At 40.3% G+C, this 12278-nt stretch overlaps 1 protein-coding gene across 8 annotated transcripts in view; it reads left to right on the top strand.

The window, feature by feature from the left end:
- Positions 1–12278, top strand: part of NTRK2 (neurotrophic receptor tyrosine kinase 2) — a 327349-nt gene that overhangs the window by 29202 nt on the left and 285869 nt on the right. For all 8 annotated transcript variants that reach the window (XM_038526948.1, XM_038526949.1, XM_038526952.1 and 5 more), the window contains exons 4-5: positions 3443–3511; positions 6214–6368. In XM_038526948.1, the coding sequence (XP_038382876.1) occupies positions 3443–3511; positions 6214–6368 (224 nt within the window). The remainder of the gene's footprint in view (positions 1–3442; positions 3512–6213; positions 6369–12278) is intronic.

Here is a 12278-nt window from a genome sequence, read left to right as displayed (position 1 = left end):
AAAGTCAAAATGCTCTAAAGCCATCACTTAGATGTAATTAATAAGCTCAGTGATTGAGTTCTGGTATTTTCATTACAGCCAATATTACACCTGAATTACTCTCCTGACCACATTTTATTGGCTGTTTTACCCCATCATTTCTCCTACGGATGTGATTTGTACAGGAGGCTATGGTTAACTGTAGTTTTAGTAATAAGCTTATTTATTTATAAGGGGACTTATTCATAAGAGGGCTTACTCTACCTCTTAATACTTTCCCTTCCTGACTGTTGCATGCCATTTATATGAAAACCAAAGCCACCTGGTGAATTTTTTCAGGGTAATATTTGGTAGAATAATTTTCATGGCGTTCTGTGTGCTGTAAACAACTTCTATAAAACAAGCTATGTATCCCTGACTCCCAAAGAGGTGTCCTTTGAGAATGGAAAACCAAAGAGATGGACATATCTTGTATAGTTTATTTAAAAGGTAGTAGCCGGGGAACACCTCGATGGCTCAGCGGTTGAGCTGCCTTCAGCTCAGGACATGATCCCACATCCAGTTCCGCATCGGGCTCCCCTTGGGGAGCCTGCTTCTCCCTCTGCCTGTGACTCTGCCTCTCTCTCTGTGTCTCTCATGAATAAATAAAATAAAATCCTTAAAAAATAATAAAAAAAAAAGATAGAAGGCAGTAGCCGGGAAGTCAGGTCCCTGGCCAACCTGCAAAAACTCTGTTGACATTTTTAGGCATGAATATTAAGATAGAATGAAGTTAGACAATATTCAGACAGTCAGTAATGCCGGTAAGCTTGATATACAGTGTTCATGGACGAGAGAAGCTCCTAATCACCAGAATTAAATTAAATAAAGTAGTTGGCTTTGAGAATGGCAGGGAGGCAGGAGGGAGCAAATCAGTGTCTCCCATTGCAGACCTTAGTCCCAACCTCTGCTAATGACTGAGGGCTCGAGTGTTGGCTCATTCTTCCTGACTTTCTGCAATTACTTCAGCTATCAACACTTTAGATACCAGGGAACTGAAAAAGAAATGTGTATTAGAAGCTGTTTCTCTTTACTCCAGGGACATACTGATTATCTCTGAGCCTCCCCAACAATATGAAAATGTGCACAAGGGCAATCTATTTCACTTTGGGTTTTAGGGGAGATTTGGATTGGGTCCTGCCTCACCATCCCTCCCTCTGCCCTGGCAGATTCAGCATCACAAGGTGACTCTCCCCAGCCCCTGTGACGAATCACTTTTATTTCTTGGTGCCTTTAATTCCTACTGGGTGTCTGAGACCCCAGGGGTTGTGAGAAAAGCCAGTGTTTGTATTTTCCAGGGGCTTTGCAGAGGTGCTAATTAGTTCTTTTGCAAAGTTCCATCATCAAACAGTAAGAGAATTGTTGATTTTTCTTCCTCCCCTCCTCCTCTTTTTTGGCTTTTGGCCCTAATAATAAGTATGGTTCGTAAAACTCGTCTTGTTCTTTTGCATGTGAGCCCACTCTGGGCTGTGCTGCTGGCAGCCCAACAGAGCCAGCTGCCCCTGGTGCGGGCTTGGGGCTTCGGAGCTGCCCTAGACCTTGACCAGAGTGTCCTCCTGATCTGCCCCCTCTCTCCTGCTTCCTCCTGGGAGGGAGAGTCATGCTTTTGTTGGTGTTTCCTTCAGAGGGTGGGAATTTCTGAAGATGCCTGGAGAACACTGGCAGACTTGAGTTTTCAACGTATGATACTCCAGTGGAACTGATTCTTTAGTTCACGTTCCAAAAGAAAAGAGAAAAATGTATGTGGGCACATTTTACAACTTCCTGGTGGATTATTTTTTCACGTGGGTGAGCACTTTACGCTCAGTGTAAAGACAGAAGAAGGGAGCGTAGAAGGAAGAGGGAACCCTTGTGTAGGTAGAGTTTGGGTGAGTGGAACTCTTCCCTGTAGAAGGAGGCAGGGCAAGGACACACGCATTGTTGAATCAGGGGACCCCGGGGTGACTTTTTCTGTATTGATCATGTGACTAGCCTGGGCTCATGTGTTAACTCCTGGGCTAGAACCCCTCCCTGCAGGTGATGGTTCAGACACAGTGGAATGTCTGAACACCCCATGAGTTTGTTGGGTTGACACAGCAGACCAGCCTCTGGGAAGGGCCCGGGACTCCTGTCACCCTGAGGTATCCATCCGGTTCTTATCTCTCGGCCCAACGCTTGCTTTCCTGAGCAGGAGACAGATACTGGAAGGCTCATTATAATTTGTTGAGGGCTTGGCTGTTTTTGTCAAAGTTGATGTTTGTTTTACATTCCTGCTAGTTATTAAACACATGTCTGGAGGCTCAAGCATTGGACACTTTTTAAATAAATTCAACCAGTAAACACATTCACAGAACAAGTCAGATGCCAGGATTATGGCTCTGAATTTTCTAGCTCAGGGCCTCATGGCACTGATCATTGGAAACGGAAACTCTTGCCCATTGAATAAAACTAAGTATTTGGAACATGTCAATAGATTCGTGAGTATTTTTTAAATCACAAATATGACTTGGTTTCATTGGCTTTTCATTGTCTGGTTGGTCCAGATCCGTTTTGTTTGTTTGTTTTGTTTTTTACTCTTTTATTTATTTAGTTGACAGAGTGAGCATGAACAGGGGAGGGGGAGAGGCAGAGAAAGAAAGAGAAGTAGATTCCGTCCCCTGAGCAGGGATCCCAATGTGGGGCTCCTTCCCAGGACCTGAGCGGAAGGCAGACACTTAACCAACTAAGCCACCCAGGTGTCCCAAAATCACTGGTTGGTCCAGATCTTAAAATGATGTATCCCTAGATAGTTTCAGATGAATTCTGACATATTCCTTGTTATCTGATATTTTGTTGTTCTTGTCCTAATCATGGAATTATCTGGTTATTTAGAAGTCATATAAACTGCCAACAGTTTATCAATCAGTGGGTATATTCTTTCTTATAAGGATGTGTTAAATGCAATTTATATTCAGTCTTGTCTGTCATATAATTTCAAAATATTCATAATGCTGTTTAGTTTTAATTCATCTTTTTCCCTAGTGAGTTTTATGATTTTAAATTAGATTAAATTAATTCCTCTTATTAATTGTTCAGGAGGTCAGAGATCTCTAGGAGGTATATAACTTGGCTCTGAATCAGCATATGAAAAATAAACTTTTGGTTAAGAAAAAGGTTAAAAAGAGACATTTTGGAAGTTTTTCCCACCCCTCCCACTCCCCTATATACAAAAATTTCTGGAGAGGCAGGAACAACTAAGTTGTCATTCTGAGGTGGAAGAAAGAGCTTATGGTTGAAGGAAGGCATGAACCATGATCAAATAAAATTTCATTTTGGGAAAAAATCTTTATTTGTGTACTTTATTCTTGAGAAGTCACATTTTATTTTATTTTATTTTATTTTACTTATTTATTTTTTTGAGATGTCACATTTTAAATTCACATGTAATGTTCTTGGTTTCTTTCAGCAATTTTACCCGAAATAAACTGACAAGCTTGTCTAGGAAACATTTTCGTCACCTTGACTTGTCTGAGCTGTAAGTAATGATTATTGTGTGGCATTCGGGGAAACAGTCTCTTAGGAAGAGTAATTAAGTATTTTTTTTAAAAAAATGAGTGATGCTGCAGATCTATTTTTATATCAAAATTCTTGAAAAATTATTGGTCCAGTTTTGGCCGCTTGTTTTTTTATTCCCTCATTAAAATGTGCATCGGTAACCTCCACAGTGAGGTATCATTTAGGAGGAGTTTAAATGTTGCTTTTATGCAAAGGTTTGTTTTCTAAAGGAAGGAAAACAGAAAAAGATGGGGGGGGGGGGCTTTGTCTCATAGTGTCTGTGTGGTTCTTGTGATGTCCAGGCCCTAGTGGAGAGCAAAGCCAATCAAGGAAGAAGTAGCCATAGACAGAACTCCCCAGTGCCGGCTGGTGCTTTAGTGAACATTGTAGGAGAGGTAGACCTCCTTCCTCCCTGCCCACCCTTGTGAGGTTTTCTTCTAGATCTGCCACTGCGCTCAGTATTTATCCTTATGCTCTAATTTCCTTTGCTGTAAAATGATAGGGAAAAGTTTGCAATGTGTTGATGACCAATAGCCAGCATTTCCAGGTGTGCTCCATTCTTGTGTTACCACCATGAAGCAAATAGAAACTTGACTTTCCTATGGGTAAGTTGCCCAAAGAACCCCAAAGCAGAGGTTCTGTGTATCAGAGGGGGGCTCCAGATGGACTAGGCCTTTGGATACCAGGCTGTAGCTTTTGCTCAAGCTGTATATTGCCTGAGTTGTATGGTCCACCCCTGTTCACAAGGAAAATGTGCAGAAGAGAAGATGCCATTAGTAGAGACAAGTCAGGAGGGTGTGACAAGGGTCGCCTCATGCCAAGTGTTGGTGATGGGCAGTTATTTTGGACTCCACTAGATTCACGGACTTGAAACGGTAAGCTTTCTAAGCCAGGAATGGGCATGTAAAATTACGGGAAGCTGTGAACCAGAGCGAGAGATGTGCAGTGTGAAAATTTTGAGCTTCACTGCAGAACATTTTCTTGATGGGTCAGACATTAGAGCTCTGATTTCAATTCAGCGGGTCTCTGTTTTCTCCCTGCAGCATATTTCAGCAAATGTTAATTGTGTGCCTGGTTGCAAATGAGACTCAGGCACACTGGGCCGTGGGGATGTAAGGAGAGCGCTCTCTGTGCTCTAGGATACTGCTGTCTAGTGGGACAGCTAGAGGCCTAAACGGCGGAGTGTAATGTGCTGTAACAATCACTGAAAGAGGGGTTTGCCCATGAACTGAAGAAAGGAGCCAGCTGTCTGCCAGTGTGTGTGGTCATGTGACCATTGCTATAGTTACAACCTAAGATCCTTTGCTTCTTTATCCCTTCTGTGGATTCAATCATACCTTTCTTTTTGAGAGATTCTTTAGTTTTTCATATACTAAGAATGCCAGGAAATATCTTACATTAGTTGGAGGTTAAGCACCATGGATCTCTTCTTCTGCCTTATATTCTGTATCCAGTAGCATCAAATTCTATTTTGGTGTTGGAGGGATACTTGGAGGCAATCAAGCAGACACAAATTAAACGAGTCTTCCATGACCACATTTTCCCCAAAGAAACTCCTGGAGGAGTCTCCAGGGATCTCTGAGATTCTTAGAACCCAACCAGAAAACCACAGGAGTAAATGATGTTGCAAAGCCCAGGTCCTGTCCTCAAGGAAGTCTTAAGTATTGTGGTTAATGCCAGGCAGAGCCTATGTAACGATTGTAAATGGCCTCATTTAAAGGCTCATTACCATAAATGGAATTCATCTTAAATAGGCCACTGAGTATTATAAATAAGCATTTAAAGATTTTTTTTTTCTTGTGGTTTTTATTTTCCTCTTGACTACTTCCTCTGTTACCAAATCGTAGACCACAGGAGTCCAGACAGCTCTGCTGACTAGTGGCTTTCTCTTTGCAGACCCTCCCACAGTGGGCTCAGTGGCTCAATCTGGAGATCACTTGCCCTTGCCCTCAGAAATCCTGAGCTTGGTGTGTGTGTGTGTGTGTGTGTGCACGCACACACACACACACACACGCGAAGGTCTAAGAGTTCCCTTCCAGGGTCTCTCATTCACATGGACTCCAACTTTCTTGCATCCATCCTGGTCCTGCTGATTTGTGGTTGAATCGTGCAGAAAGCTGCCACATGCCACCTTACTGGCTCTCACATTTTCATCTTCACTTTGTATTTACAGTCTCATTTTTAGGTCAGATGACATTGCTCTGCTCTCCACGGTGGTTTGAGCTGATTAAATGATAACACTTGACTCTCTAGCCTGGTCAGAAATAAGTGTGTTGGTGTTCCTGACAACTTAACTATTGGCATCTTCACTTAAGATCTGAATTACGGTATAATAGCCATGATAAATTTGTTATGGCATCTTGTTTTTCCCCATCTTATGAGACATTCTTTTTTAGCTTCTATGATAGTTCTTCCTGTTTCTGTCTTGTTTTCTTATTATTGTGAAAGGTCTTGTATCACTTTGCATCCTTTAGAGTCCAGCGGTGGTGTTGGCACGTAGCAGAAGATCAGTAAGTATTAGATAAATGAATGAATAAGTATTGTGAAGCCATAAAGGTGGGTATGACTTCTGAAGGTTGTTGGCCAGAATGAATTCATAACGTTTTAGTGCTTTGTAAACACTAGTGTAGTTAAAACTGCAAAAAGAGAAGCCTGATCAGGTTTCATTTTTGTTCCGTGTAGGATCCTGGTGGGCAATCCATTTACATGTTCCTGTGATATTATGTGGATCAAGACTCTTCAGGAGACTAAATCCAGCCCAGAAACTCAGGATTTGTACTGCCTAAATGAAAGCAGCAAGAATATTCCCCTGGCAAACCTGCAGATACCCAATTGTGGTAATTTACTTTCAAATCAATGAATTCTACTTGCTATTAATTATTCTAATTGCCCTGGTGTGGTAGAGAGTCTGGGAGGATTATCACTACCCAGATTTTATATAGTATGCTGTTGAGGTCTCTGGTGAGCTGGGCAATGTTTGTGTGCAGTGTGGAGAAATCAGCTGGGAGCAGCTTTGCTGAATATTTTTTGCAAGTGGAATATTAATTCTGAATGGATGGCTTTGAAGCACATGGAGAAAAAGTACACTGCTTATGTTCCATTGTTCCTTTGTTCATTTGTCTGCTCACGCGTGCATCCATCCATTTATCCATCCATCCAAAGACTATGTGCGAAGAGCGCGATATTTCAGTTCGCCGTGTATATACTTGGTTGGCACCCAGGCTGAGGAGAGGGAAGGATCGTGTGGTGATCAAATGTCCTCACAGTACAAGAAAATGCAGTTTAATCTAGCACATTTCTTTAAATTTGTCTTGCTAGCAGACGTCTGTGTCTCCTGATGGAGCACCACGAATATGCCCTGATACATGCTTTTCCATGTTTGGAGTTCCAGACTCCTCCTCAATCTTGCCCCGCTCCTCCTCAGCATTTGCACCTCCAGAATTTAAAGTTACATGTCCCTGAGTGTCAGTGCATTTGTAAGGAAGGAAAACTCACGTGTTTCGGTTAGGATTTTACCAGTGGGGGCTTCTGTGATGTACCTTGACAATATGCACATAGGTGGAGACAACCAGTTAATCAGCTCACAATTATATTTGATCTCCTGGCCTAGCAGCTGGTGACACAGCAGAAAGCCATGTAGCAACTGGTTCTTGTCTGTGAGGAATCTGTGTATTAACCACAAACATTCGATTCTTTGTTTTCAGAAGACTCTTATTGTTTGAGGTCAATTTTTCTGGAGAGAAAATATAGCTGCAGCTCACTTTTAATGAGAATGTCATAAAAGGAGAGATAAGTATTTGTTTTTTACCCAGAAGGGGCTTACAAGACAGCAGTTACTCTTCCCACAGATTTTTCTCTCCTAGAGTCCTTTGGCTTCCTAATGGGGAAATCAGGCTTTGTTCTCTTGCCAACTTCTCTCAGCTTTCTTTGCTAGTCAATACTTAAAACAACAACAACAACAACAAAACAAAACAAAACAAAACAAAAAACCCCGAACTTTTAATATATAACTTTTCCTGATTGATAAGAGGGCAACTGTGGTCTGTTCCGGTATACATTTGCACCGCTGAGAGAAATCTCCTAGAGGGACAAGAAATTCAGTGTTGAGTCACCTGGCCTCTTGGCCAGCTCCCAAGTCCGCATGGCTGTGAGCATTTAACTCCTGCTCTTATTTCACAAACCATCCCTTAATAGATACCTGCTTTGCCCTTGCCATGAAACCAGGTTTTTAAAAAAATTTTAATTTCTGGCCATGTTATCTTGATAGCTTTCAGAAATGCACCCCACCTAACATGTTGTTGATAGACCATTGGGATCGTGGAGGGAAAGGGTAAGAGGGAACTAGTCCTCATATTTCCTAGTGGATTTGTCAGTTTTTTAGTAATTTTTTGTTTCCTATTAATTACTCAATGAATTGTGTATATGAGGCACCTTGGAAATTCACTGTCCTGATTCAGAGGGAATGCGTTTGATTGCTGCATCAGGATGGTTACATTCATGGTAACATTCACAATTAATTTCAGTGTTGATGCTGCTTTCAAAAAGCAACATGTAAAAAAAAGTCAATGGGTAGACTTATTTATCTACCACTTTTGTGCTCTTAAACTGTTTTGTTGTTTGTTAATTTTTTCCAACTATTTTTTATTTATTTATAATTGCACAAGTAATGTTGATACATTTTGTAGTTACAAAAAGAAAAGATTTTTCTGGAGTATATAGCAAAAATCTCATATGGTTTGCACATTAAAAAACAGTTGTACCAATTTGTAACCACTCCAGCAAAGCCTACCTTGATATTAGTAAACTTCTTCTTTGTTTTTCTAAAAAAAGGTAGGTCATTTCTTTTTGGTTTGCCTTTTCCTGATGACCATTGGGTATCTTCTGTGTATATGGGACATTATGTTTATTCATTGGTGAATTGCCTATATATAGCCTTTGTCTATATTTTTCTATAGTGTTTTCCTTTTCTTCCACTTTCTAATGTTTTTAATTATTTTTTTCTTAATTTGTTTGAAAGTTATAAATCATGTTTCTGGGTTTTTTTTTTTTGGAAATATATAAGGCCCAAATATTCACTGTCCATATTAAGACGTATTTTTTCTTGTAAATATCTAGAAATCACTTCCAACAAGACAGGAAAAGATACTTTTATTTCCTTTTACTTTCTCTTCCCATCGCTCAGATGTTGTCAACTAGAATTTTATTTGTAGATCGTTACTTGACTTTTTTTTTTTTTTAAGATTCACTACTTCTTTGGATCTATCATTAAATTTTGTATCCCACTGCCTTTTGGAGGATCTTTTCTTTTTGCTGCTGTGTATCCTCTAATATTTCTTTCAGATAATTTTTTTTTAAATGTTCAAGTTCTTTCCTGGTAGAAAATCAGATTGTATTATTTCTTCTCAGTGGAATTGGCTGAGTATAAAATTCTAGACTCGAAAAAAATCCCTTTCAGACCTCTGCAGATACTGTACTATGTTCTCCTTGTGTTCAGTGTCACCGATGAGAAGCTTGAGGCCAGTCTTATGCTTGCTTCTTGACAGGTACCTATGCTTTTCTTTTCCTTCTTAGAAACTTTGAAGATTTTCTCTAAAATTTTTACCACAGTGTAACTAGATGTATGTGTGTTTTAAAAAAATTATACTATTTGACACGCAGTATACTCTTTCGGTGTGAAGGAGTTTGGTCTGCAGTTCTGGAAGAATTTTCTAATTTATGTGGTTTGTGGTCTACACTGCTGGCTCCACCCTCTGTACCCCTCAGCCTCCAGTAACACTTCCTAATCCTCTTGTCCTTTTGTGCTGCATTATGGGAAAGTGGTTTTATTGACTACTTTGCCCTTTAGCTATTTCTCCAGATATGGGATTTTCCCCCTCTCAACAATCAATTTCTAATTTCTGCAGTCTTTAGTGATTGGATTTTGTTGTGGTGGTTGTTGTTTGTAACTGAAACACCCCTTCCCGTGTCAGGGTTCACTGTATCTCTAGGATGTCACCAACACCTAGCAGTGCTGATTTTCTCTGCTAAGGTTTCCGCAGTCATTGCTTCTAGTCGGGGGCAGCTACAGCTTCTGTTGGATGCTGTGTCCACGGCGAGTGTGTAGGGACAGGAGGTGGAAAGGCTATTCCTTCTGTGGTGTCTACTTGTTTTCTTAAGCAGTGGCCCCGTGGCTCAGCCGAGGTGGGGCTCTACTGTGTCCTACCGTCTGCCCCTTCAGTCTGGGGTCAGCCTGGAGCCTGTCTGTTTTGTGCAGCGAATATTTATGTGTCTCTTTGGGGCTGTGCTGATTCTCTGTAATCCCACTCTCGCTTTCTATTTATTGTTCAGGGGCTTCTTACAGTGTCTTATCCACTAGCAGTATGTTTTCTCATTTGCCAACATGGTTCTGGAGTTTTAAAAAAAAAATTGCGGGTCGCCTGGGTGGCTCAGTGGTTGAGCCTCTGCCTTCAGCTCAAGTCGTGATCCCGGGATCCTGGGGTCAAGTTCTGCATCAGGGTCCCCACGGGGATCCTGCTTCTCTCTCTGCCTGTGTCTCTGCCTCTCTCTCTGAGTCTCTCATGAATAAATAAATAAAATCTTAATTTTGTGTGTGTGTGTGTGTAATATCTGGAGATCTGAGATCAGAAGGGGAAGCTTCAGTTTGGGGCTCAGTCTCACATTACTTTTTTCATCACAGTTTCCTAGTTTGAGCTCTTTCAAGAGAAGTTAGATTGACAATAGATTTAAATTGTTTCTGAACGTCCATTATACTACAGAAATCGGATAATACGTTACTGTCTTCAGGTTGGATGCCTTGTTTATAACGTGGATTTGTGGTCGGTTGGCTTTTCTTCTGGGTCTTGCCCTTTACACACTTAAAAAATATATCTATTGTGTTTAATTACATCACAGATTCATGGAGCTCATCCTCACTTTTTTTTTTTTTTTTTTTTGGATGCAACTTGTTAGCTAAGTGTAAGAAAACTCACTAGAGTACTTCATGGTGTTGTGTGTTTGTTTCACCATTGTAAACTAGCAATTTGCCAATAACTATGGCTGTTGCATTAATTTGCAACTGGTAACATTTTAATTTCAATAAAAAAGGGCTACTGAGATTCCATTCCTTTATAAGGTGGACTTTAAAAACTTCCTCTTTTTGTATTTCACCATGTAAGTATTATACTAACAAACTCTCTACATTTTGTAAGCAATAATGCATCCTCCATGATGTCAATGCATCCCTTGAACATAACAAGCATTTGATTGATGTTGTTGAATTCATCAACTAGTAAATGCATGAGCCATGCACGTTATGGTAATGATCAGGGTGGACAAGATTTTTATCTAAGGGTGCAGATATTTCAGTTAAGATAACTTATAGAATTATATTATTCTAACTAAATTATTCCATATTTTAGCATTTTGTAGTTCCCTTTGAAATTTCTGTCATCATCCCATTTGAAAGAGTCTCAAGCTCCCTCTGTCCTTAGTGATGGAGTGTGGTAGGCGGGGCTGGGAAGTTTAATGGCTCTGTTACCATTAGCAGCCCGGTCAGAATGTCTCACAATATTTTTCTAGCAGCCCCTCCTGCCGTGAATTACTGTAAATTTATTCATGCTGGGAAACATGTTGTGGTCTGTTTCTCCACAAGGTCCTTTTTAACCTTAGAAAAATTTTATTAATTGCAAGGCAACAGAACACATTCATCTAAAATTTCCACATTAATTAGGAAGGAAAGAGTCGCTAGGCACACTGGTTCTGAAAACAGAGATCGAATCACAGGAGTTCTAAAGAAGAAAGGTTATTTTGCCCAGTCGTTGTACTGATTTAATATAAGAATGTCTCTGCTACTTTAATTGATCTTTAGCAGTTCGTTTTGCAATACAGACCTTTCAATCATTTCCCCTGACTAAGTGGGATTATTAAAGAACAGTGTACATTATACTTTAGCTTTTTTATATGATAATTAGGGTTTAAATCTCTGGAAGAGAGTTTCTCAAGGAAGTGTTAATAGCAGATAAGATGCTGTGTTCTAAGTAGATGGCAACTATATGTAAGAAAGGCAGCCTTCCTCCGGGATGTGTCAAAACAGTCCCTCAACTCGTTTTACTAGTAACTGGTTACCATAGAACATGCTAGTCCCACAGTGAATATAAGGTGATAATTCATTTGATGGTTGGACTATACAGCCACTCTATGAAACTCCCTTAATGGTTCCATGGATTGAAATCAGTCTTGCCTTAGGTTTCCTTATTATTTATAATGACAATTTCAATTGTCCACCTTCTCAGCCTTCAAACTTTCAGTGTAGAGATTACTTAGGACACATAAACAAAATATTACTTGTGATTGGAGAGGTCAGTTTACAGGTGCCAGGAGAGGAAGCCTGGCTCCTTGAGGTAAATTGGTTTTATTGATTTCTTTCTTTTTTTTTTTTTTTAGATTTTATTTATTTATTCATGAGAGACACAGAGATTGAGGCAGAGACACAGGCAGAGGGAGAAGCAGGCTCCCTGTGGGAAGCCTGATGCAGGACTCAATCCCAGGACCCCAGGATCACGCCCTGAGCCAAAGGCAGACGCTCAACCACTGAGCCACCCAGGCATCCCGGTTTTACTGATTTCTTTTTAAGATTTCTTTTTGGTTGTTGCACTATGGTTTGTAGTGCATGTCTATTTAGCATATTTATACATGGTCCTTTGTTTTAAAACAGGAAAATATATTGATAGCATTTCTACTTTGTTCACACAGAAGATTAGAATGAAATG

The sequence above is a fragment of the Canis lupus genome, chromosome 1, assembly GCF_011100685.1.
Source record: "Canis lupus familiaris isolate Mischka breed German Shepherd chromosome 1, alternate assembly UU_Cfam_GSD_1.0, whole genome shotgun sequence".
NCBI lineage: Eukaryota > Metazoa > Chordata > Mammalia > Carnivora > Canidae > Canis > Canis lupus.
This window is presented reverse-complemented; position numbering and strand designations above follow the sequence as displayed.